Source organism: Peromyscus leucopus, chromosome 2 (genome assembly GCF_004664715.2).
Source record: "Peromyscus leucopus breed LL Stock chromosome 2, UCI_PerLeu_2.1, whole genome shotgun sequence".
Taxonomy (NCBI): domain Eukaryota; kingdom Metazoa; phylum Chordata; class Mammalia; order Rodentia; family Cricetidae; genus Peromyscus; species Peromyscus leucopus.
Window position 1 is genome coordinate 126,203,173 of NC_051064.1, and position 25,818 is coordinate 126,228,990.

Sequence of the window (25,818 nt, forward strand, 5' to 3'; positions counted from 1 at the left end):
GAGGAATTGCCGCTCTGCCCTCTCCACTCCGCAGGCTCAATGGGAAGGATTAACTGGACGGATTGTTTTCAACAAAACCAGTGGTTTGCGGACTGATTTTGATCTGGACATCATCAGCCTGAAGGAAGATGGCCTGGAGAAGGTGTGTAGGCTCCGGAGAAGGCTCCGCAGAGGACCAGGGATATTGGAAGTGCCTTCCACGAGCTCCAGGCAGAAGGGCAAGGTTCACTGCAGGCATCCCCTGGAGACTGAACCAACCCAGCATGACCTCTGCAGAGCTGTGGGTCCTGGTACACCTGAAGGTGCCAGGCTGAGTGGCCTAGCTAGAACAGACACCTACGCCATCCCTCGTGAGCTAGGCCAGTCAGGGAAACACAAAGACGTGGCACAAACTGACTGTCTCTAAGATCCTGCAAGGCTGGGTCAGGGATAAGGACATATGTGTTCTTAAGTTAAACTTTCTAGCCTCCACAGATTGCCTGACTTGGGGTAGTAAACTCATGGCCCCTGGAGACATTCAAGCAAATATGGAGAGATTGCTTGTCTGGAGAGACTAAAAAAATCCTTACCCCAGTGAGATTTTTAAATATTGGGGGTCTGGGCTCCCCAACAATTCCAGCTTCTCAGACCACTGATTCCAACATTCAGTCCAAGAAAGCAGTCCTATCTAGACTTAGGGCCTCTCATCTGGCCAACATGGGAATGTTCTAATGAGGCCTTCTCTGGCCTCCAAGAACCTTCAGCGTGTGCTGTTAAAGTCAGGCTGCTGTGCCAAGAAGGGGCTTTAACCTGAGGTCCCAGTTTTCAGCATCTGGAGGAGCCGGCAGCTCAGCCACACCCATCCCACTGCATCTGGTCCCTGGGAGCCATCTGAGTTCCCCTCCAGCCCTGAGATACAGCATTTATAAGATACGAAGAGCAGTGACCAAGAGACTAGAGGGTCCTTCAGGGTAGACTCCTATCCTCCCTCTCTGTATGTGCGGTTCAGCCTCTACTGAGGCCTCTTCTAACACTCTTTCCGCCTCCCTCATCCATCCTGAATGTACACACAGACGGAGCGTCACCAAACCCAGCTCTGCCCTGCCCATGGCTCCCCAGTTCCAAGTCAGTATGCTGCAGCCCTTCCTTGGGGCCTTTGAGACTGAGAGTTTCCTCTCCTGGCCTCCCCACCCAGCCCAGTCTCTTCTGCTCCCTGAAATGCCCTGAAGTTGACTCACGATCCGGTCCCCCCAACACTTCTGAGTGTGATCCCACCCTGGTGCCCTTGCTGTGAAAGCGACATCTGTTCTCCCAGGTACGGACCTGGCTCTGCTTGGCCTCAAGCACTGGCCTCCATATACCCATTGCCATGGCTCCTGGATCCTCTCCTGTGTCCTCCCATTCACCGTATAGAGAGGGGTGGCCAGGAATCCTCATGATTCATCCACAACTACTTCATGCCATGGGTGGCATTAATTCCCAAGGACAGGGGCTGAGACCTCCGTTTCTAAGATCACCGAGGCCATTCTTCCAGCCTCAGGCACACTCCACGAGTTCCATCAATCGTTAAGTTCCCCAGTGATGGAGAGCAGCCCCCCTCTCGGGCAGTGGCTCAGCTGACATGGCGCTCACAGGTAGCTGTCCTGCTGGCTTTGCCCTCTCAGCCACTCGTCTCTAGGGACAACGTCAAATTCTAGGGATAGTAGATAGATGGCACACATGCCTTCGCTTTCCGCTCCTGTGCCCGTGGCAGGCATCAGTAATTGATCACTGGAGCACTCTTTCATCTGAGCCCACCCTGCAGCATCTATCTCCCAGCAGCCCTCCAGGCAGCTGGTACAAATTGACCGTAGCTAATACTCAAGGAAAACTCTATTATCCCTGGATGGAGGTTGGCCTACAGGGTACCCACCAGAGGCTCCCGGTCATAGCTACCTGGGCCTGTGAGCAGACAGCCTCTTCACTCCCGTTCTTCCATTCCCATCATGCCTGGCCTCTATCAGGGCTTAGAAGAGCTTGCCGGCCTGAAGCTCCCTGCTGTTCACACACCTCTGGACAGATGTTTGCTGAGTGCCTCCTGCACCTAGTAGCCCTCTTGCTCAGCACCCAGCCCTCGGCTCAGCATCCCCCGCACTGAACTTGGCCCACTTTAAAGAAGAGCCTCTCCAGTCCCATCTGCCCATCTCCTCTCCTCGTGGCCCCAGTGGTCCACGCAGGCAGAGAGCGCGCTGAACCCCCCACCACAGCCACGGCCTCTCATTGCCTTGTTCTGTTTGCTAAGCTGGGTCAGAGCTGATCCAGCTAGCTCCAGCCGGTGGCTTTGGGAGGATTAAGGCAGAATTACCCAAGCATAATTACGTATCTTCTTGCTATCTGTAGTGCACAGCTCTCTGAGTGGGATGTTTGCTCTTGGCCTCTCTGTTTAATTGATTAGGTTTTCTGAGTACCCCCAACTGGGCCAAGGACAGAGTGGGCGTGCTGATGCCTTCCCTGAGAGAAGAGCCAAGACGAGGCCCAGCTGGGCGGTTTGCTCAGAATGCACCTGCAAGAGGCCCCGGGGCTTTAGAATGACTGATAAAAAATTTATTGCATTTATTTATTCATCGTGTGTGCATGTATGGAATCATGCCCCTCTACCCCTGTGAGGACCAGAGGACAGCTTTCAGGAGTCCTCCTACCACGTAGGTCCTAGGGATCGTGCTCAGGTCATCAGACTTGGCAGCATGGGCCTTTACCTGCTGAGTCGTCTCATCCCCCTGGGATGACTTTTAAACCCTACCTCTCCTTCCTTGACTATAGCCTCTGACTTGATATTGGTAAGGATGCTGTGAGGAGTTTCCCATGGCGGCCAGGGTATACGCCCATTTTAGAGGGGAAAACCCCAAAGCCAACTGCCTTCGCCCTTAGTGCAGCTCACAGGACTTCTGTTATCACCCAAAACAGCTTCCGAGGCTGGCCCTGCTGCCTGTTCACCCAAAGCTCCCCCTCCCTAAATCCACACACGTGGAGCACTTCCCCCTCTTCCCAATGGGGGCATCGCCATCATTCCAGGGTGAGCGGGCCTTTGCAGGTGTCTGGCCTGGAAGGAACCCGTTGAGTAAGCAGCTCTGTGCCCAGTGTCTTGTCAGGAGGAGGCCCTGGCCTAGCCTGGGACCCTTGGCCTTCTGTCCCTGCTGGGTATCCGCTCTGTCTCCCAGCTCCCTGCAGCTCCTCTGCATGTCTCCTCCAGCTGAGCCTCTATCAGCAAGAGGAAAAGGAAAGGTTGGCACCTGGAAGTCTCCTCAGAGGAGGGATGGCAGCGGGGTTTGTCATCAGAATCGTTCACTCAAAACACATCCTTACAGCGATGGCCGTGATGGCTGGAAGCAGATGGCCTTGTTGGTGTGGAGAAAGGAAGGACTCAGTACCTGTTTTTCTGTCTGTCTGTCCATCCAGGTTGGGGTGTGGAGTCCAGCTGACGGTCTCAACATCACTGAGGTTGCCAAAGGCCGAGGTCCTAATGTCACCGACTCTCTGACCAACAGGTCGCTCATCGTCACCACTGTGCTGGTAAGAGCCTCAGGCCCTGCTGGAAAGGCTGTCTGGCCTAGATGTGGACTGGCCTGGCCATCTGACCTAAGAGACCCCTCCATCCCCCACCTGTCACATCTTGGGTACCCCTTAGGAGGCTCCCAGGAGAAAGTAGCAAAGTGGATCACAGGAAACTAGAAATTTCCAGGAAGGTTCAGAAAGCTCCTAGAGGGAGGTTGGAACCCGGGACCTCTCCCCATCCCCCAAGAGAAACCTGTGTTTGCTGTCATCGGAGTCCCTGCATGCTCAGTAGGACCACAAAGGAGTAGCTGCTCGTCACAGCTAGGGGGCTGCTCTCCCACCTCAAGGCCCTTCCTGTGAGCCCCTCCAGCTGAGTCAGGTGCTGTGGCCACAGCAGAGAGCCCCAGGAGACAGTACACATGCCACACTGCACAGGGCTTATAAATCCCGAGAGCCGGAAGCTGCAACCTCTCCCCTTGGATAGAGCCACATCCTATCCTCTTTTTGTGATGAGTCAGTGGGTCTCATCTTTCTGGGGTACTTAGATGTGGGCAGCTCCCGCCTGCCTCCCCAGCTGAGGCAGTTTAGCCAGGGTTCCCCATGCCATCCATTCTCTTCCTGCCCTTGTTCTCCTGAGGACTCCAACCAGGGAGTGGCTCATGGACTCTCCCAGGCTCCCTGCACCTTGCAGCTTGCAGCCACTGCCCTCCCCTTACCCATGTCACAACACTGCTCTTGGGGACAATTCCCTACTTCCCCCAGGGCTACCCTTGGAGAAAGGAGCCTCGCCACAGCCAAGCAGAAGCTGACCCCTTTGAGAACAGTTCTGGCCCAAGTCAATCTTTTAGAATATAGCAACTAAATCTGTAAGACCCATACCTGGATACCTGGCCTTGTTCCTCTACACAAAAGCGGTGTTGCTGCATTAGGATTAAGGAAGCCTTCCGTGGAGGAGGCCTGGAACCAACCATTGGGAGCTTTCCATGGTGTTTGGAGGGAGGTGGCTTTCCCTATGTCCCCTCCTAAGGCAGTTCAGCCAGGCCAAACTAGACCATCCTCCCCTCTACTGTCATGGTGCCCACCAGGCATAGATTCAGTGGTTGGGTAGTGGGCACCATGAAACAGTGAAGCAATTATAAAATACCCCCATTCTTCCAGGAATCTCAAAGACTCTGCAGTACTATACATGTTGAGGGGAATTTTAAACAATTATTCTCATCTGCAGCCCCCAGGGTCATGGTCACTGAGAAACCCCATTAAAGCCCATAGAGACTGAATGAGTGTGGTGGACAGGCTGCTGACAGAGCCACACAGGAAGAGAGCCAGGGAGGGGTCATCACCCCTTTAGGGGGGGCAGTGAGAACCCCGGGGGTCTTCCAAATAATCATATAACCTTCTAGTCTTTAGGGATCCGCTTTTTATTAAGGAGACAAATACTAAAGCCATAAGTCAAAAAGAGCTCAACAGGAACAGGAGAAAAACTAACGTAAAAGATAAATGATAAAAATAAACAAAAAGCACCCAGGGACTTAAGGGAGACTGATGAGCAATTAAAGGAATGTGAATGTGGATAAAAATAGGAAAGATAAAGGGCAGAAAGGGGGGAGCTTAATAGAAAGGTGGAGGGGGAATAATGAAGGTAAGGAGAGAGATAAAAAGGGAAGATATTAAGAAAAATTAAATAATTTACAGTGCTGGCTAGACAAGGTAAAAAATGTTCAAGCAAAAAAAAATGTCAGAAAGCAAAGGGATGAAAGTGTGACAACGCTAAAATATAAAAGGGTAAAAATAAAATAATAAAAAGGCGGTAAAAGATTAAAAGCAGAATTGCATGAAATGTGAGATATAAATAAAACACTTTTTGCAAGGCAAGATTAAAATGAGGTGAGAGAAATATGATTGAAGAGATGAGGAGGAGAGATGATTACAGGAGCTGAGGGAGGCAGCCACCAAACAAGACTCCAAAGGGAGCATGCGCTAAGGACTCCCCAACAGGATGCAAAACCCAGCTGCCCTGGAAGGCCACGGGGTCACATTTCACTGAGATGGCAGCCACTCTGTCTCAAGGGTGTGGAACTGGCTGGGACTTGGTGGTGAATGCACTCAGGAGGCAGAGGCAGGTGGATCTCTGTGAGTTCAAGGCCACCCTGGCTATATAGTGAGTTCCAGGATAGGCGCCTACCTCCCCCCCCCACCCTCCCCCCACACACAAAGAACATATTCTGAAGAGGCACAAGGTCTTTTTTTTTTTTAAGAGCTGAGTCGGGCAAACAACCCATGATCTTGACCTGTCAGTCTTCACCATAGTAGCATTGGTCCTTAACTTGCTGGGCTCACTCCATCACCAGAGCTCCCATCTTCCAGAACTGGCTGGCTCCCAGGAACCTCAGGAGGACATGGGGGGACATAATCCCCTCTTGAGTCTTGGCTCATAGCCTGGACACAGTTCCATCTGCCCCACTGCCCCTCAGCCTCAAGTCAGCTGGGTAGAAATGACCCAACAGCTCTTGGGCACCTGTAGGAACAGGGAACGAGCAGTAGCGAAGAGCAGAGACTTTGGGGTTGAGTCCTGGCTTCTCTGTTGATATAATGCGTGGGCCTGAGACAGGCGGCTTCTTGCTCTGTGCCTGTGGCCTAGCTGATAAGGAAGACATGGAAGTGATCACATCTACTTCCTAGAGTGGAGAGGGTGGATATTGATAAACTCATTGCGGGGTGAGTGCAGTTATTGTAATGACTGCTGTTCATCCAGGACCCGGTGAACTCAGGTCGACTACAACACACTAACCATGTGTGGCCACAGACCGAGCCCTGAGCTCCACCAAAGACAGCACAGTCAGAGCGGCGATTCCTGGCAGTGGGGCACATTGTGTTATGAACTTTCAGTTGGCACTTGAACATTTTTCAAGCCCAGCGAGCTCTCCTGTGTAGACGAATTTCTAAATGGTCTTATTAATAGAAAACACGGAGCCAGATCTAGGGATGAAAACCTGAGAGATCGGGGAAACAGGGAAAGCCACAGCCAACCTCACCTCACCAACTTTGGACGCTGCAGAGGTTAGGAAATAGGTTTTCCTATTTCCCTGATCTCTCAGGTTTTCGGCCCTATATCTGGCTCTGTGCTTTCTATTAATAAGACTGTTTAGAAATTCGTCTATACTCCTGGGCCTACCCGCCATCCCCCACTCCATCCCCATTGCTCCAGGTTTACACTCTGCTGTATAGTTTTAAGACTTACCACTTCCACCCAGGACCTTCTCAGAGCTCTAGCCTCTCAGACACAATGCCCCAGCTTGGCCTCTGTGTCCTCCCCTCCCTTGGCCACAGTCTGAGCTCCCGGCCCTAGGATCAGGCTAATTACCTATCCCTGGGACAGCTACACACATCCTAGGGAGTGACTCAGCCTGGCGCTGGCTGAACTGTCCTGGTTGAAAACTTCGCCCCTTGCTTGGCTTGCCTATATGCGGGGCCAGCACCTCTGCTGAAAGCACAGGCCCCTGCCTGTCTTGCCTTGGCGTTGTCAAGGCAACCACACTTTGAGTGATAGGCAGGTACCAAGGCACAGGATCAGAACATCAAACTGTTCTGCCCCAGGGGACCGGACCTGGAGGTGAGAACCCTGATGAGAAGGGCACCTGTCTTCCTGGGATGTGGCAGGCCACAGCAGCCTGTGTGGGCTCCCCAACCCCATCTTCTGCTCTCACTGTTCTAAACCTCTGGGGTTAGGTACTCGGGGTGCCTTGTCCTGAACGGACAGACAGACAGGAGCCTGACTGTGCCCTCTGGCCACTCAGAGCACGGGACAGATCCCCATTCCAAAGCTGGAAGCCTACCCCACCACCCTCCCTGCAGGCCTGGCCTCTCTTCTGCCTCTGCGCTTCACAATCTCATGAAAAATGCATGCACCCAAACCTCAGCTCACACCGAAAAAGCTCAGGCAGTGTGTGCTCCTGGGGCCCTGCTTTTGAAGGTTCAAGGTACTTTCGGCTGTAGATGTGAGTGGTAATCGGGGTGCACGTGGGTGGGTGTGAATTCTTGGGATGGGCCACGAATGGCCTCTGGGTACACACCAGTGCAGTGTGCACATTGTGACCCACATAGACTCAAGTGCCAGGCAAGCTGGCCCCCAGCACCCAGGGGCCGGAGAAGGGGAAAGCCAAAGCCAGAATGTGGGCCAGGAAGACCAAGCCAGGCCAGGGGCCAGTCTGGATCCTCCCACTCGAGAAACGTGCCTCTGAATGCCCTGTCTTTTCTGTGCTGCAGCAGCCAGGCCCTCAGGTCTGGGGTCTTGGTCTGTGTCTAAGCAGGGTCAGATAGGCAGCAAGCACACAGAAGCATATGGGCCATATTGCCAGTGTGCACACATGTGCACGTGTGCATGACCGTGGGGAGACCTGGCCTAAGTCAGGGCACTCGGGACCAGCTATCGGGTGGCTAATCCCTGAACCCTTCTTCTCTCGGGGTTGCCCCCTCCCTGCCTCCTCTTGCAACCTTGTGGCCCTATATCTAGGAGAAGCTTAGCTCTAGGCCTGGCTTCTCTATTGCTAAGTGATTGTAGCGAGCCCAGATGGAGAGCCTTGTGACAGAAAGTGGGGAAAGGTTATTTTTCTGGACCCCTGTTTTCGGTGACTTGTTGAGGAGAAATATTACCCCTGGTCCCACGGCTCTTCTCCCGGAGCAATAGGAGAGCGTGAAGTTATGAAATTGAGGGCACCTTCACTGAGCAATCGATTAGCAGCTGAGGAGCCGGTGAACTGGCTGTCTGGACATTTCCAGTAATAAATTGTGAAATAGTCCATGAATAAGTAGTCTCGGAGTTGAGAATTACCCCCTAGGAAATGTTGCTGGGCTGGAGACGCATTACTAAGGCGAGCACCATTTTAATGCCCTGGGCTTCAGCTGTTAAATATGTATGCCATCCGCAAAGCACTTCCCGAAATTAATGGCATTTTGCAGCTGCTCCGAAGGCAGCGTATTTAGATGGAGATGTATAGATTCTGGGGCTGTGGTGGCTTCACAAATGAAGTGCTAATTTTAGAGGCTAAGGCCAAGGAGAGGCGTGGAGGGGGCAGGTCAGGAAGGGAGCAGTCTTAGGGGCTTTTCCCAAATGATTCCCGCCACTTCCCCTGGTAGGTAGCCATGATTGTTACTGTTTGATGACATGGGGTGTGGTCTCTAAGAGGGACTGGCCACTGAAGTAACAGGCCAGTCAGTACACAGGAAGAAGGCATGAGTGTGAATAGTAATAATAAGAACAATAATAGTAATAGTGGCAGCTGGCATGTGCCAGGCACTAAGGACTTCTCCCAGGTGGTTCATCTTATCCTTATTTCTGTTAGGATAGGTTCTGTCAAAATCTCCATTCTACATAAGAGGGGTGGGCATCTCTCCCCATCCGGGCAATTTCCCTGGGAAAGATGGTACCTTCTCTCTAATTCTTTGCCTAATTTAAATAAGATCAGGGCCGGCAAGTACAGGGGTGCAGCTTGTCCACTGCACAAGAGTGTCCATCAAAGGGGTAGGTGGACTGACAGCCCACCCAAGCCCCATGCCCAGGGTGTGGGGGGCACTATTACCTGGGGAAGGGTCAATGTTCCCTTGCCTCCATTCAGCCTGAGCCCCTGACCCAGGTCCACATGGCTTCCCTCCCCCATGTTTGAGCCGCTTGTCTGGCTCCTGGCTGCGGGTAGCGCCAGAGGCCCTGAGGTCTAGGATAGGGCTAACCCAAAGGTCCATGTTTCTGTGTGATGAGACCAGAAAGCATTGTACTCAGACTCCCTGGGCGGTCAGAAACCCCTTCAAGATGCAGGCGCTCTCTGGCTCTTTCTCAGAAGCCCCTGTAGGACCCCTGAAAGCTTGAGTAGACGAGGTTGGATGGCACAATGGGAAAGACCAGAGCAGAAGGACAGCCCACCTGCCACAGCGGAAGCCTGGGTTAAGGCACTGGTGGGTCTCTGTCCCTGAGGACATCCAACCACAGTCACCAGAGCCCTCCACTTCCCACCCTATCCCAGGGGCTCATGGGGTCAAGAAAAGTGCCCGGTCAGTGGGGAGAACAACGAGACACCTCTCTAAGTACGCGCTTGTGTTATTGTGGGCGTGTGTCCCATCAGTGAAGGGCTCTCGGCTAGGGGTAGAGGCGTTTAGACAAGAGCAGGGTGCCATAGTGGGTGTGGGGAAAAGGTGGCTCACAGGCCAGGGCAGAGGATGGGTCAGGACTGAGGTCCGAGAGATCAAAGCAGGTGAATGGATGGCAGCCTGAGTTCAGGACCTGTGAGAACAGGAGAGTCTGAGCCTAGGGGGCAGAAAGAAAGGAGCTCGGAGGAGTGCTGATTGGTTGGGTAGGTCAGAAACTGAACTATTTATTGTCAACTGCTGTGTGGCTTTGGGTAATATAGTGACCCTCTCTGAGTCTTTCTCTTCCCGTATCAAATGGGGATAAGACCATCTATTTTGCATGCTAATAAGACTTAAATAAAGCGAACTGAAAAAGTTAAAAATGGCACATGGTACAAAGTAGTAATTCAACAGATGTGGAGTTTGCAGGTGGCGGGGGGAGGGGGTGGTGGGGGATTCAGATCAGCCATGCCCAGACTTCACCGTAGGGAGCTGTGGGTGAGGATGGGTGCTTGATGCGCACAGAATCCTGGGCTTGCATTTTTTTTCCTGGATTCTGGGGCATCTGGGGGTCTTGCCACATCTGAGCATCTCCAACTGGATGCTGTCGGTTCGGTCCTCCCCATGGGCTTCCTTCCTCTTCCCCTAGTTTTTCGATTGTGGCGCAGCCAGGGCTGTGTTTCTCAGGAGTCAGACAGTACTAAGCCTTACTCTACGCCTCGCACTGACCTCCCAGCATCTGACACAGGACAGGCATCTCTGGACCCACAAACTGCCTTCTTGAGGACCAGCTAACCCCTGGGAGAGGCACAGCCACATGCAGAGGGAGCTACTGCTGAAGTCAGTGTTGACTCATGGCCAGGTCCTGACTTGGGGCACTGAGGGGACCTTGAGGACAGAGCTGTGTCGGGAGCGGTGTCTGATCCGCAACAAGTCAGGAAGGCACCATACCTGCTGAAGGGCTTTGGCTGCGCCGCCCTCCAACTTGAGTGGACACTAGGCTCGCCACAGCTCCTGCCTCAGTGGGTCTAGTGTGAAGCCCAAGAGTGATTTCCTAGCAGGTTCTAAGGTCAGGCTGAGGCTGGCCTGGGACACTGAATCAGGTAGTTCCTGCCCCACCACTTGATAGCTCTGGGATCACTGGCACTTAAGTTAGTCAGCACCAGCAGAGCCCTGTCCCCTCCTGCTGGGACCGTCCCTGCAGGTGCCATTGCAGGGCACTGAGTTGGTTTTCAGAAAACAGACTTGCCCTCTCCTGGCTTCCGGGCTGTTGATTCAAGCAAGCCATTTGAAATGTTTTCAGAAACAAGACTCCAGGGCCAGAGGAGATGGATGGCTGTTGGTGAAGTGCTTTGTGGTGTAAGCAGGAGGCCGGCCGGAGTTTGATCCTTAGAACCACATAAAAAGCCAGGTGTGGTGGCTTGTGCTTGAAATCCCAGTGCTGGGGAGGCAGAGGCAGGAGGACCCCTGGGATGCTGCGGCTAGCCCGTCTAGCTTCCTCAGCAGGCTCCAGGCCAGTGATAGCCCCCCTCCACTCCCCACCCCGCGTCACATAAACAGGGTGCATGATGGTGTGTGATAGCCACTCCATCCCACTGAAGCAAAGTGAACGTCAAGTGTTTAACTCCGATTACATGAATATGTGTAACTTTCTTTTTACAGGGATTTTTCTTTTTTTATGCAGGGTCTCACTAATGTCACCCTGCCTGACCTGGAACTCTGTGTAGACTAAGCTGGCTTCAGACTCACAGAGATCCTCCTGCCTCTGCCTCAGAGTGCTAGGATTAAAGGCACAAACCACCATGTCTGGCTAGGGAAATATTTTAAAATATTTTCTACATTTAATGCATGTTAGTTTTTTATTATTACTATTAAAGTGGAAGTAAATTTAAAAAAAAGTGGATGATACTTGAACAATGACACCCAAGTTTGGCCTCTGTCCTCCATGTGTCCTTGCACACACATGCACACGGACCCATACACACACGTACCCACTGAACGTGTGTGTGTGTGTGTGTGTGTTGTGTGTGTGTGTGTGTATGTGTGTGTATACACAAGAGCCTAGACCAGGTGTGGGGCACATGCCTGTTATTCCAGCGTTTGGGAGGTGGAGGCAGGAAGATTAGGGGTTCTAGGTCACCCTTAACTACTTAGCCTGAACTACAGAGCCTACCCCGCCCCCAGCCACTCTGCCTAGCGCCCTCTCTCCCTTCTGTCCACACAGGAGGAGCCCTTCGTCATGTTCCGCAAGTCCGATAGGACCCTTTACGGCAACGACCGCTTCGAGGGCTACTGCATTGACTTGCTCAAGGAGCTGGCGCACATCCTGGGCTTCTCCTATGAGATCCGGCTGGTGGAAGATGGCAAGTACGGGCACAGGACGACAAGGGCCAGTGGAACGGCATGGTCAAGGAGCTCATTGACCACGTAAGCCGGGGCTCGGGCCTGGAGGCCGGGGTAAGGACAGGGTGGGACGTTCTAGCGAAGGGCCATTTGAACATCTGGGCACCCCAGCAGGTGAAGATCTAAAGGCTGGGGAGAGGGGGGTGAAGGGTGTGTTCTTGGGGACCGGTCAAGGTCTTATCTGGCCTGGGATGTCCACCTCCCAACATCCCCACTGCACACAGATTGGCCTCTCTGATGATGGGCCCTCCCCAGGCATCTTTGGTGAGGTTGCTGTGGAGAGAATTCCTGCATCTTCTCCGCCTTCTGCTCCTTGAAGGATATCCCAACCCTGGGATTGAGGAACCTAAGCAAACATACTATCCAGCTCAAGGACATGAAAACAGAGCTGTCACGTCTTCTGGTCACCGTGGGTTCATTGGTGACACAGATGACTCAAGGCGTGGGCTTAGGACTGGCATGAAAGGGTTAGTAAGACTACACTGGGCAGCACAAGAGCCTTGCACTCTGCCTGGGATAGGGAAGACCTGGGGAGTAAGGAGCCATGCAGGCAGGGTGAAGGGGGCGAAGGCCATGGGAGGAGCCTGGGTTTGCAGAACATGAGGGAAAAGATGAGGAATTCATAGGCCAAGAGAGGAATTGGGGCCCTCAGCTGTGGGCACAGGCACAAGTCACCCAGCCTCTGAGCACCTTCCTCCTCAGCAAAATGTGCAGGTCACTACAACCCCCCCCCAACCCCCACCAGGAGCGCTGGGATAGTGGTGCAGGGCCACAGGTACCTGTGTGATGGGAACAGCAAACGCATCCTCCCTCTTGAAGTCCAGGCTCAGGACCAGCAGATCTGAGGTTTGAAAACTAGCTTTTAGGGTTAGCATGTGTATAACCTAGGAAGTTCTTCAGTACACACACACACCACACACACACACACACACACACACACACACACACACACCAGCTCCTTGTCTTCCTTTTGCCTACAGGAGTAGTTAGTAGCTACCAAGGCCACTAAGGAAGGTGTGGGAATATAACCAGGTACTGTTTGTCAGGCTCACAGGGCACAGATGAAAGATTCCCCACCTTCCATCTCAGGCTCCTCAGCAGCACAGAAGCAATAGCTATCTGGAAGAGAGCCTGCCTGCAGTTAAAAGAGGCAAGGCCCAGATCTGCCCTGGATGCCCCAGACCTGCTCTCCCCCATCCTTAGAACAGCCCACCAAGGCAGTTACAGAGACTGAGGCAGAGGCAGCAGGGAGATAGGATCCAGGCCTCAGATACCCAGTCGTGGACTGGATCCAAAGCAAGAGAGTCTTAAAGGCGATGTGCCTAAGTGGTCCTGGACTTTGATCTCTCTAGAGAGACCACACTGGCCCAGAGCCCGGAGGGAGGTGCACTCATGGCTGGCACAGTCTCCAGTGCCCTGTAGGGTCCCTGGCCTGGCAAACATGGTCTGTATGGAAGCCTGGTGGGAGGGAGCAGCGCTGACGAGCCCATACTGACGCTGCCACATGGTAGTTACGTGTCCCGTGTCCCTGGACGGTCTGAATGTGTCTGTCCCCTTACCTGTAAAGGGGGGTGACACGCACAGAACTTGCCTCCCCGGGGTAGTGTGAGGACTCAGTTAGCAGGTGTGCCTGGTGTAGTTGGCAGGGCATCCGTCCTCGATGCCACTGTTTTTATTTTTATCCTCACAGTTGTTCCTTGGAGACTGAGGAGGGAGTTGTTCAGGACTCCTTTTGTGTCCCCAAGCTCCAGTTTCCTGCCTCCACAGTGAGAAGGATGATAACTGTCTCCACTTTCCCCTGCCCACTGTGAGGCTGGAAAGAGACAATGGGTGGGGAGGGGCTTCTGAGCTACAGGCTTCCATGTAAATGGGGAACCGTGTTGTCATTGTTATTAGTAATAACTGTAATTATTATGGAAATGAGCCAGCAGGACCGGACGCACCTTCTCTTACCCGCTCCCCCAAGCCTTGTGAGTGGGACTCTGGAGCCTGGCATTTGCAGAGGGAATATGAGTGGAGAGGACAGAGCTCCTGGAAGAGGGATGGCTAAGAGCACATGTAGAAGGGGCTGAACAGTCCGTCCTGCCACCACTGTGCCTCGGTGGCCCACAAACTTTGAAGAGCCGACTTTTTAAAGGGACATGATGAGAAAGGCCAGCAGCAACCAGATCCTCAGTGCCCCTCTGCTGGGGAACCACTGGGAACCTCATCCACAGCCTCCGTCCTGCTGGGCAGTGCTTTGGAGGTTCAGTACCCATCAAGGCCAGGAGCCTGGATGGGACATGCAGGGGACCTTGTTAAACCCAACTCCCTACAATTGATGAGCCTGTTAATCCTAGCTTGGTGCCATTTTTAATAACATCATAACCATTTATTAGTGTCGTCAGATAATTAGTCTTCTCACTAGCTCATAGAGAGCGTGGTAAAGACTTGGCAATATTATTACTTCCTTATTAGGGATCCGAATGGCAGTGTAAAGATGATGGATTCCCACCTCTGGAAATATCTGCCCCCGAGGTCCATTTGGAGGTCCTGGGCAGACCCTCCAACCAACAGAACTTAAAACATCTTTCCCTGACACTCTGCTAGCCTCTGGTCTCTGCCACATGGCTATTCAAGGAGCTGGCACTATGGGAGGTGGGCACCAGGAGCATGCAAACCCCTCTGCAGACACACTCCCCTTCCCTGAGTTTCTGTTAACCACATAGCAGCAAATGCTATTCAATCGCAATCTCTACTGACGTCGCCATCACCGCTACCTGCTCCCTCTCATCCCCTCCCAGGTGTCTCTGCTCGCCTCCCTGCCTGCAGTCCTCCCATGACAACTCTAGAATCCGATGGAAATAGATTCAGATTCCAGGCTGGGAATTTCAGCTCACACAAGAAGACTCCTTCAGCCTGTCTGGCTTCCATTTCCCCCCCTCCCGCCACCCCCCACCCCCCTTGCAAATGCTTACAGAGCCTCCATCTTGGTTCATGCTCAGTGAGCGTTCATATGTGAGAGGCATCCTACTCAGTCCTAGCTATACCAAGTGCAGCCTCCCCATCTTATGTGTCTGTGCTCAAACATGGTGGCAGTGGGAGAAGTAGCCCGTTAGCCATAGTCATCCTGCTAGACAAGATGTAACCAAGGCCCGACTAGGACCTCAACCCTTCCCACCTGACTCTAAACAGGAAGTCTTGGAAGCTGACTGACATCCGTCCAGCTCATAGGGAACTGAGGCATACAGTCAAGTACCACTCTGCTTGGAATATTGGTGTTTTCTTACACCAGGAACCCCCACCTGCCATCTAGAGTTTCCATGGCCTGCTACAGGTACCCAGGAGCCTACTTGGGAGGTATGAAGGAAAACCCCAAGAAGGGAGGAGAGCCCAAAGCCAATGGAGGGCCACAGATGGAGAGAATGATGAGATATTAGCCTTGAGAACTGAGTTGTTTAATGTTTTTCCCATTCTGGGGATGGATCCTGGGACCTTACACATGCTAGGCAAGTATTCTATCACTGAGCTACATACCCAGCTAAGTTATTTGACTTTGAGAGCTACAGAGCACCAGTAGAGGATGTGGAGCCAGAGGGTAACATCAGCCTGTCTCTAGGGGAACAGTTCTCCACTCTTGAGTCAAGCTGGAGCCGGCCTGGGTGTGTGGCTAAGGCCTGGATGAGAGGGGACGGTGCAGGGGGAAGGAGGAAGATGGAGGCCCATTGAGGAGCCATGAAGGCTGCAGGCTGAAACCTGGTGAATGGAGGGGTCGGGGAAGGGTGGTGATGAAGGACCAGGCAGTGGATTCTAGTGTGGACCTCTGGGGAGACACTGGTCTTTCTCCAAGTTTCAGGCCTCCTAGAGAAGTCACTTAATGCATGTTAGGACCCTATTCTCAGCAGGTGGCTAACCATAGACTGTGAGGAGGGAGCCAGATCATAGTGAAGGGGGAGACTGTCCAGGATGCCTAGCCTGGCAAGGAGGAGAACCAGGAGAGTGTGATAGGGAGGTCGCTGAGACCAGGCTCATGCCTGAGATGTATGGCATAGAGTTTTCCCTGGTTTGTAGATAAGCTTACACCAAGACAGGGGACAAAGAATGATCGTGGGTGACCTTGATACATCACCAATACTTTGTGAAGAAATAGCCATGCCCAGACGTCCCCTCTACCCACCTATCGCAGAGTATAGTCAGGGAAAGTGGTACCGCCAGGAGGGTCAGTGTCCTCTGCTGGACTCTTCAGACAGAAGTCCCTGATGCACTTAGCTTGGCCAGTGCCCAGCACTTGGATGCAAAGAAGGCATTGGTGAATGAAAGACTCAGAAGTGGGCATGGACTGCTCACCCTGCCCAGACAGATAGCTGTGGGTCATGACTCAGCTTCACATCCAAAACTGTACCTGAGGAAGGTCTGGTGTCAAAGCTGTGACCTCATCACCTAATGGGTCCATTGTTTTCCTGCTAGTGTTGGACCCAAGCCCTATTCTTGTGTCCAGAAGAAGCTCTGCCCAACCTACCTCATTCAGGCTGGGCAGATGCACTTGAATACAAGGCATGCTGGGAGCTCTCCTGGAGCAGGTCAGAATGCTTCGGGGACAGGGCAGTTAGGGCAGGGGAAGCCAATGGCGAAAGTGGACTGTTGTCATGGCAGCAGATTGCCCAGAGCTGGACCTAAAGAGTGTTGGAGAAGTTCGAGAGGTTGTCCGAGTAAATATGGGGAGGACCAGAGGGTAGGCGGGTCAGGGAGGCAGGAAGGATGTAGTATCCCGCTGAGATTTCCCGTATAACTGTGAGCTCTAGAACTCAGCCTAGGAAGAGGCCTGCAAAAGGGTCAGACGAACAGGTGCCAAGGAGGACCAGGCACAGGATAGCTGCATAGCCAGAGGGAAATAGGTCCAGTGGCTGAGACAGGAAAGGTCCCCTGCAGGGGATCATGGGCCTGTTCATCCAGCCCAAAGATCTTCAGTGACAGTGTCACCTTGGGCTCGTAGAGTGCAGAGCCGCACAAAGGCGGCCCTTACTTATCTAGGGAGGGAGACGCTGAAGAAGATGGAGTCAGGCAGGAGAAGCTCCAACTGTGAGGCTGCGTTAGTTATTTTTCTCATCGCTGCGACGAAATACCTGAGCTTTCAGGCTCATAGTTCGAAGGTGTCCACCATGGCAGGAAAGACATGGCATCGGGAGCTCGGGGAGTCATAGGAGAGACCACTGCCAGGCATTCTCTGCCTAGGAGGCCTGGGCATGCCCCACAGATGGAGGGCTTGACAGTTGATATTTGGGGATTTTCCCCCATCTAGTTAGATTTATGTGAACTGTTCAGAACGCCAGTTCTGGGGTTACTGGTGGCCACAGTGCTCACTGTCAACATTGGCAGCTGGTTCAGGGTGTCACAGCAGACACCATCCACGACTCAGTGCACTTCTGAGAGCATCATCGTGCTGCATCCCAGGAGGGGCTTGCTGAGTGGCTTTTTTGAAGCCTTCCCAGTGTTCACAGTGGTCAAGCCATTTGGCAAATATCACCTGAAGCCTCCTGCTAGATGCTGTGGATACAGGAGTAAACACAGGCAAGGCCCCCCCACCCTCCAGCCTCGGGATCTTGCATTCTAGCCTGGGAAGTGAGTAGTAGACTATGAACGGATAACTGGATGTGCATCTCCAGCCACAGGAAGTGTTCATCTCTAAGCAGGAGGTGGGGTTGAGTGTCCAGCCAGGCTGATGCTTGATGCTGCGGATGCAAAGGCAGCTGGTCAGGAGAGCTTCTCCGGCTCCCAGACAGGTCCTGTGGACCAAAAGAGTGAGGAGTTGCTGTGACCCGTCCCAGAAAGCCCTAGAGCTGTGGTTCTCAACCTTCCTAATGCTGCAACCCTTTCATATAATTCCTTATGTTGTGATGACCCCCAACCATGAAATTATTTCCGTTGCTACTTCATAACTGTCATTTTGCTACTGTTATGAATCATAGTGTAAATATTTTTGGTGATAGAGGTTTGCCAGTGGGGTTGCACCCCACAGGTGAGAATCGCTGCCCTAGAGGAAGGCTGAGAGACTAAGGCAAGGCAGAAGGAGGTCACTGCTGTCCTCTTGACCAGCCGTAGTTAGATTAACACAAGGAGGACATGAGGTCATTTCTGGTCCCTGGTGCACAGACTGTGGTAATGAATAAGGTGAAGGAACACAGGACTTGGGAGGCTATACTCTGCCGAAGTCGTGGCCACAGGCCTGTGAGCATTGCTCTCCCAGCCTCCAGGTGTGAAAGGAGTAGCAGCTGACAGAGACACACTCTCACTGCCTGGATTGTATGCTGTCCCTTTCCTCCCCAGAACCAGACCTTGCTGCTGGCCCGTGTGCCTGAGTCCCAAGCCCTGTTTGCAGGGCCAGGGAGGGCTCTACCCAAGCCTGTCCCCAGCCCTGAACCAGCACACTTCAAAGCAAGTCATGATGCACTCTCACCCAGAGGTGGGACGGGCAGGTGGGAGCAGTAAAAACAGACAACACTGGACAGCATTGTAGACGAAGATTGTCTGTGGTGGGATCCATTGAGTGGTCAGGGGAGAGGAACCAAGTGCAGGGTAGTCCATCAGGGCCAGCACATAGGCAACGGTTCCCACTTTGGAAGATGCAGCAAATGTTCAGAGTTAATTTGACATCAGGAGAAGTATGCATGCTAAGTGGGGAAACTGAGACCAAGATCAATCCATTAGACTGGGGGGAAGGGCAAAGTAGGACCTTTGGCAGGTAGAGCTTTCATTATTTTATTTACAATGAGAGAGAGAGAGAGAAAGATAAGGGGGAGGATTGAGTGTCTGTATGTGTCCATGCACACGCTCATGCATGCGCACACAGTGTGTATGTGGTGGTGGTGGTGGGGTATCCTGGGGATCGAACTCAGTTGGGTGGGTATTCTATTTCCTGGAGACTCCACCTTATGTTGGGCTTTGCACTAATCCTGAGAGGTACGTCAGGGAGGGGAACAAGCTTAATCCTTGCCCTCCTGGAGTTTGTATACTGACGGGAAACCAGAGATTAAACAATAGCTTGCAAAGAAAAATTCTGTTGTGATCAGAGCGGCAAGGAGCAAGTAGGAAGGGGAGCTGTGGGATGTATAATGGGAACCCGACTTACTTCAAAGAGGGGGGGTCACAACTCCATACCCCTTGGGCTCTGCTAGGGTAGGCCCACACTGTCCTGGTTGATACCACTATCAGGACTTGTGGAGTTTGGGGACAGGGCTCCAAGTGACAGAAAATGGGTCATCTATCCCAGGCTCTAGTGACTGGGAGGCAGGCTGGACCTGCCATTCTTCCTGATAGACATTGGCGCAGGATGGAGCCTGCGGGGCAGCAGGAATGGGGCCTCCCGGGCCTTGGAATGGTATACACATCATTGCTCAGTCAGCCATCATGGCTGCTGTCAGTTCTGAAAGTGGACAGGTGGATCCTGGAGGCTGGCCTGGCAGCTCTCCGGGTCTGTACAGATATGCGGGGACTCAAAAGATGTTTTGTCAGGTTGCTATCCATGCTCTTCGAGAGGTACCTTGTTTTCCTCCGCCTGGATGGAAAGCATCTAGTTAGGGAAACAACACTTGAGAGACACTGCAATAGCTGAATTCTGAGAATACTCTGTGTGAATCAAGTTTTTCATCGCGGTGATAAACAGAGAAGCGCATTCCTTTAAAAATCTGCATTGTGTGGATGTGTGTGCGTGTGTGGCTGCTGGCACTCTCAAGCTATCAGTGTGCATGTGGAAGTCAGGACAACCCTGCATGCTGGTCCCACCTTCCACTTTGTTTGAGATGGTCTCTTGTTCACTGCTGAATACACTAAGCTGGCCCATGAACTTCCCAGGATTTTCCTATCTCTCCTTTCCATCCCATGAGAGGAGCACAGGGATTGTAGATGTCTGCTACCATGCCTGGCTTCCTGCGGGCTCTGAGGCTTCAAACTCAAGCCCTGGTGCTTGCGTGGCAAGTACTTGAGAGAAACCCTTTAGTGGGGGATTACAGCTTCAGAAATTTCAGCAGCTTGGTCAGCTTGGCCCACTGCTGTTTGTCTGCAGTGAGGCAGGACATCTTGGCCGCAAAAGCATGGAGCAGAGGTGGACCTTCACCTCCTAGCTCCTGCTAAACAGAAAGCAGAGACAAAACACCCTTCATAGGCGCGCGCGCACACACACACACACACGTGACCTACTTCCCTCAAGGTCTCCCTTTCTAATAACTCTATTAAAGTGTGACTCTGTCAATGGATTGGTCCATTGATATGTTCGAGGCACTCATTTTCCAGTCATGAGGATCTCGATGACTAGATCCACCAACTGGAGACAAGCATTCAACATATGGACGTTTTGGGGGGATGCTTCATATCCAAGCCGGAACACCCGATACCAGAGACGTGGGAGAGAGGGAGCTCCTGGGACCAGTCAAGTCCCTTCTTGGTTATCAGAAAGGGACTTGTCATGGGTGGTTTTCTTGGGAACTGTAGAGGCAGAAGAGGGATCTGGAAGGCTTTAGGACTCCAAACCCCATCAAGTGCTACAAAAGGAGTCCCGGCGAAGCCCCAGTGACAGGCGTAGTCAGAGGCCAAAGGAAAATCCGTGGTACCTAGGAATGCGTCATGGAGCTTGGGACAGGGCCCAGTGGGCACAGGCAGCAGGGTTCAGAGCAGGGTGGAAGGAGCTCTGTTCTCCACAGTCTCTAAGTGACGGCTGTATTAGTCTTCTTGCTATAACAAATGGCAGCCAACCAGGCGCCGTAAAAACACAGAAATTTATCCTCCTATGGGAGAGAAATGAGAAACCGGGTGTCAATAGAGGCTCTGAAGGTGAATGGGCTCCGTGCTCCCAGGTTCTGATGTGGCCAGCAGCCCTGGGTGCTCCTTGACTTGTGTCTGGGCCGTCCCCACCTCTGTCTCCATTGTCACACTCCTCCCTGTGTGTATCTGCGTCTCCTCTTAGAAGGGCACCAGTTGTTGGGAGGAGGCCATCCTAATTCAGCATGATGCCGTCTTAACTCGGTGACTTTGTTCTGCAAGAATATTATCTGCAAGACCTTATTCCAAATTAGCTCACAGTCACAGAATTGGAATGTAATTAAGGCTATATGCCACTGCCGCATCACACCGCTCTACTTGGCTTGTACAACCGTGTGGTAAAATGTTGGATTTTAAAGTCATAATGAATCGGGTACTAGAACTGGCTCAGCCACTCACCAGCTTGAACAAGCATCCTGCCTGCTCTAGCCACCAAATCAGTCATCTAAAATGTGGTGATGCCTGCTGCCTCCTGGGGCTCTAGGGAGGAATTCATGAGGCACTTGACGACGCTTGGCCTGTAGGCAGCATCCTGTGATGATGGCAGCTCTTAATATTTTAATATAGCAGTTGACTGTCTGGGCAGGCAGGCACACTGAGAGAGCATAGAGATATGGAACAGTACTGGAGAATCCAACAGGAAGTACCAACATAACACCAAACCCAGGGAGCGAGCAGGGGCCCTGGGGACTAGACCTTAGTCTCCAAAGAAGACTTCTTGTCCTAAGGAAAGGCCAGTTGGTGGCCAGTGCTAGCACTAAGACCATGACATCTATCCCATTCTTAGCCTGATGGGAGGTGGCCCAGGTTTTATTATAGGAACAAGTTCAGGGTCCAGACAGAAGTCAGGAGTACTGAATGTCAAGGGCCAAAATACAGAGTTGGAGTTGGGTAATCATGTCATCCATGTAGGATGGATGGAACCAAGTAGACAAGACCAAATGGCTTCATGCATGGAGGGGAGGTTGAGCAGGGCTGGACTGGGTGCCTCTCAACAGAACTTTGGCAAGTGGAAAGCTACCTATAGGGATAAAACCACGTCTTCGGAAGGCATCCTGCCTGGCCTAGATGTTTAGAAGATATACAGAAAGGAAGTTAGTTAGACAGGAGAGGAACAATATCATCTATAAGTTGTTGAAGGTATCGGGGGACAAGTCAAAGTTTGGTTTGGTTTGGCTCAAGGTCATGATTTTTGTAACATGAGAGGAACGAACACACTTCTCCAAGCCTCAGTTTCCCTTTGTAATAAAATGTGGGGTTGGAGCAGATGTTCCTGAAGGTCTCTCGTCCAGCTCTGACAGCCTGTGATTTCATGAATCACGCTGGAAGAAGTATGCATGAGTGGGAAGAGCCGCCAAGACTGGGCCTTTCATTCTGAGTAATGAACCGAAACCGCGAAGGCTTGACATCTGTTCCAATCTTTCAAGGGAAGTTGGACAAAATAATGCCTTTTTCAGGGAAATCGTTACCAACAGTGAAATATAGTATTTTCTGCCTAAGCCAAAAATGAAGTGGAGAATGCCAGCTTTCTTGAAGCCCAAGGGAGAACACTCATCTGAACTCCCAGAGAAGGTCACGTTGGCCAATTACCTTGCTGCCGTAGGCACAGAATGCCATGGACGTCTCTGCTGCCCAACCCCATTAGAGCCAGAAAGCAGGAAGAGTGGAAGGGAGATGCTGAAGGCCCTGAGAAAGACCGCTCCGGGGCCTGTGGCTGACTTCTTCCTCTGCCCCTGGGACATTCTTACAAAATAAGCATTGTGCACAAACACCTTGATCTCATGCATCTTGCTGTCAAAAGTCCAAGGAGGATCCTCCACCACCGACTTAGAGGTTCTGTCTAAGAAGCCACTGCAAACCCAGAGGCCATTCTCAGAGACCAGCCAGAGACCAGGGCATTCTACTTTGGAGTCAAACAGAACCTACCAATACAGCGTCCTCTGAAGGGACTAGGCTAGGGGAGGCAGGAACCTAGACTCAAATACCACTAGATCCCTCTCACAACATCATTGTAGATGATCCTAGAACTTCAGAACTGTAGGAGGCCTTTAGGGTGCTCACCTCAACTCATGTGCTACCCAGGAATCATGTCTATATCTAAAATAAGAACTCACTGTACCAGGTCTCTGGTTCATTCTTGTATCCCAGCTAGGCCAGTGTCTGAGTATAGTATGTCTTGATCAAGTATGTACTAGACAGTCTAATTAAAATGTCCCTGAGCATTCTTCCCCCCGTCCATCTGTTCACTCCTTGAATTGAGAGGGTTCCAGTAGCTAAGGTAGCTGCCCTGTCCCTCTTTCTGTACCTATAAAGCCAGGCAAGTTCTAACTCACACACTCAAAAATCTATAAAAGTATAGGCTTTAGTGTAATGGGTCTTTTCTATAGCTTCACCTCCCTGTATCCCTCTGTCAATGGGGGTTGATTTCTTTCACACTTATTTGTCTGTTTGTCTATTGCATCCGTGCATGTGAGTACATGCTCATGTATACATGTCATGTCTCACGGCTGGAGATTAGAGAACAACTTTTGGGACTTGGTTCTCTCCTTCTGCCATATAGGTTCCAGGGATCCAACTCAGGTCATCATTAATCTTCCTGGCAGGTGCCTTGTACTCCATGGGCTATCTTTCCTGGATTTTGAAGTTTACCAAATCCTTGGGCCCCGAGTATCCCTGTTGGGGAGTAGAGGTGGCATTAGAAGGAAAAACACTGGGGATACCAGTATCAGAGTATCTCCTAGTTCCTCTAAGCCTGGGGTACTCACAGAGTGGTCTAGACTAGGATTTCACACATATTAGCCTTCTCTCCTGGTGGGATTTTTATTGAAATACTTGTTCCTATTCTGATATAAGTGGAGTCTGAGTTAGTGCTGATATGATAAACAATTTGATTGATACCCATGTTCCCTACTAGACCTTGAGAGCCACAAGAGCAGAAACTGTGCCTGTGACAGCTCTGTCTCTCTAGTTCCTGATGGATCTCATAAAATAGTGGATGGGTGGAAAAATGGGTGGGCTGGTGGATGGATGGACAGCTGATTGGTGTCTAGGTTGGTAGATATATGGATAAACAGATAGATGATGGATAGATAAATGGATAAGTGGGTGATGGGTGGTCAAGTAAGTGGGTGGACAGAAGAATGGATAGAGAAATAATGGGTGGATGGATAAATAGATGGGTCGGTGGGTGGATGGATGGGTCAATCCATCAAGTGGCTGCCTTAGAGGTATTGCCTTGGCAGAGTCTTTCAGAAGCATGCTCCTTCCTGGCTAAGGGTCTTCACTGCTGGCCTTAGAATCCCTCTTCCCCTCAGTTATGCCCATGTATGGAGGGGAAGTGATACCTTGATTCATAATTGAGGCACAAATACCCATAGGAGCCTAAGAGGCAGCCTTTTCCAGGGAAACACTGCTAAATATTGCAGAGTCTAAGGAGAGGCTTTGAGATGAGGAGAGAACAGTGGGTCAGCCACAGCCCTAGCATGCAAGGAACCCCCTGAGTATGTGTATAAGCAGATGCATGCTTGCTGACATGCAGCCATGCACACTGAGCAGTGCAGACCTTCCCTTGGGAAAGAGCGAGTTTCGTGAGAATCGAGAATTTAAGACTGCCAGGGAGGGATCTCAAAGAGGCAGCATGTGTGAAATAATATGAACAATGGGAAGAATTAGACAAGGAGAGGGGACTGTGGGCCACCATGGAGGCAAAGAAAGGGGCATAGGAACAGGACAGTGTTTAATGGGCCCTTGTGTTATGAGAAGCACAGACAAGATGCAGAGGGAGGATTTTTTAATTTTTAATCAGGAAAACCTCAGACCAAATTTCAGAACAGCCCTCCTTAAATGTGTGAGGCAATGTCCTGTATTAACATATCGTGTCTCTAGCCTCCCCTCTCCTGCCTTCATGTTAACCCCTGCTAGCGAAGCCTTGGACTTGCTCATTCACTTTCGTGTCCACCCACACCCTCTAAGGAGGGTGCTTTTGTTTGTTTTGTGTGTGTTCTGTGTAGTGGATGTGTGTACATGCTTGTGTGTGTGTGTGTGTGTGTGTGCATGCATGTGCACATGTATATCAATAGCAGTTGTCTTCTTCAATAACACTCCACTTTATTTTATGAGATGAGATCTCGCTTTGAACCTGGAACTGACCAACCAGCTAGACTAACTGGCCAATGAGCTCTGGGGTCTGGTTATGGACTCTCTTGGTGACCAGCTTTGTGCATGAGCGTTGGGGATTCAAACTCAGGTCCTCGAGCTTGCACAACAAGCATTTGGCTGACTGAGCCATCTCCCCGGTTCCCAAGGAGAGCATTGTCTTTGTCTAAGTAACTTTGGAGCAGGTTTTAGGATCCAGGGACCATCCTAGGTGGTCTAAAGTGGTCAGGAAGTGATTGGGAGGGGGAAGCTGACTTCATTCGACACAGTGCCATCTTGAGAAGGGGCCTCATAGGTATTCATTCTCTCTGTGCTTTTGTCCCGGCCCTCTTCTTCATCCATCAGCTCTTGAACAACAAAGCTTAAGTTGTCCTGTATTACTGTATGTACATCCTTGTCTCCCCCACACCCTGGACACGGCCCAGCCACGGGAGTCAGTCAGTGTTGAAAGTGAGCTGTGAATAAGCGGGCTGCAGAGAAGTCTCAGTCAAGGGCCTGTGTTCTGTCCCCAGAGCTCATGTGGGGGACAGGGCCGGTGTGGGGGCAGTGCCAGGGAGGCAGAAACAGGCAGATCCCTGGGGTTTGATTGCCAGCCAGCCAGCAATACCCTACTGGGGGAGTTCCAGGCCAGTGAGGGAGTCTGCCTTAGAAAATAAGGTCAGGGCTGGGGAGACAGCGCAACGTGAAAGGCTAAGGCTCACAATCAAAAAATTAGGTCAGCTGAAACTGAGAAATGACACTAAGGTTGTCCTCTGGCCTCCACGCTTACACGCACATACACACGTGCGCATGAGCGTGCACTCACACGCACACTGGACATACACAGGAGTGGTTAGGTCACCT

General features: G+C 51.8%; 1 protein-coding gene across 1 annotated transcript in view; it reads left to right on the plus strand.

The window, feature by feature from the left end:
* The window catches only part of Grik3 (glutamate ionotropic receptor kainate type subunit 3), a 217,307-nt gene that overhangs the window by 166,826 nt on the left and 24,663 nt on the right, over positions 1–25,818 (plus strand). The window contains 4 exon segments of the mRNA XM_028885450.2: positions 35–142; positions 3,415–3,528; positions 11,852–11,999; positions 12,002–12,054. Coding sequence (XP_028741283.1) covers positions 35–142; positions 3,415–3,528; positions 11,852–11,999; positions 12,002–12,054 — 423 coding nt within the window.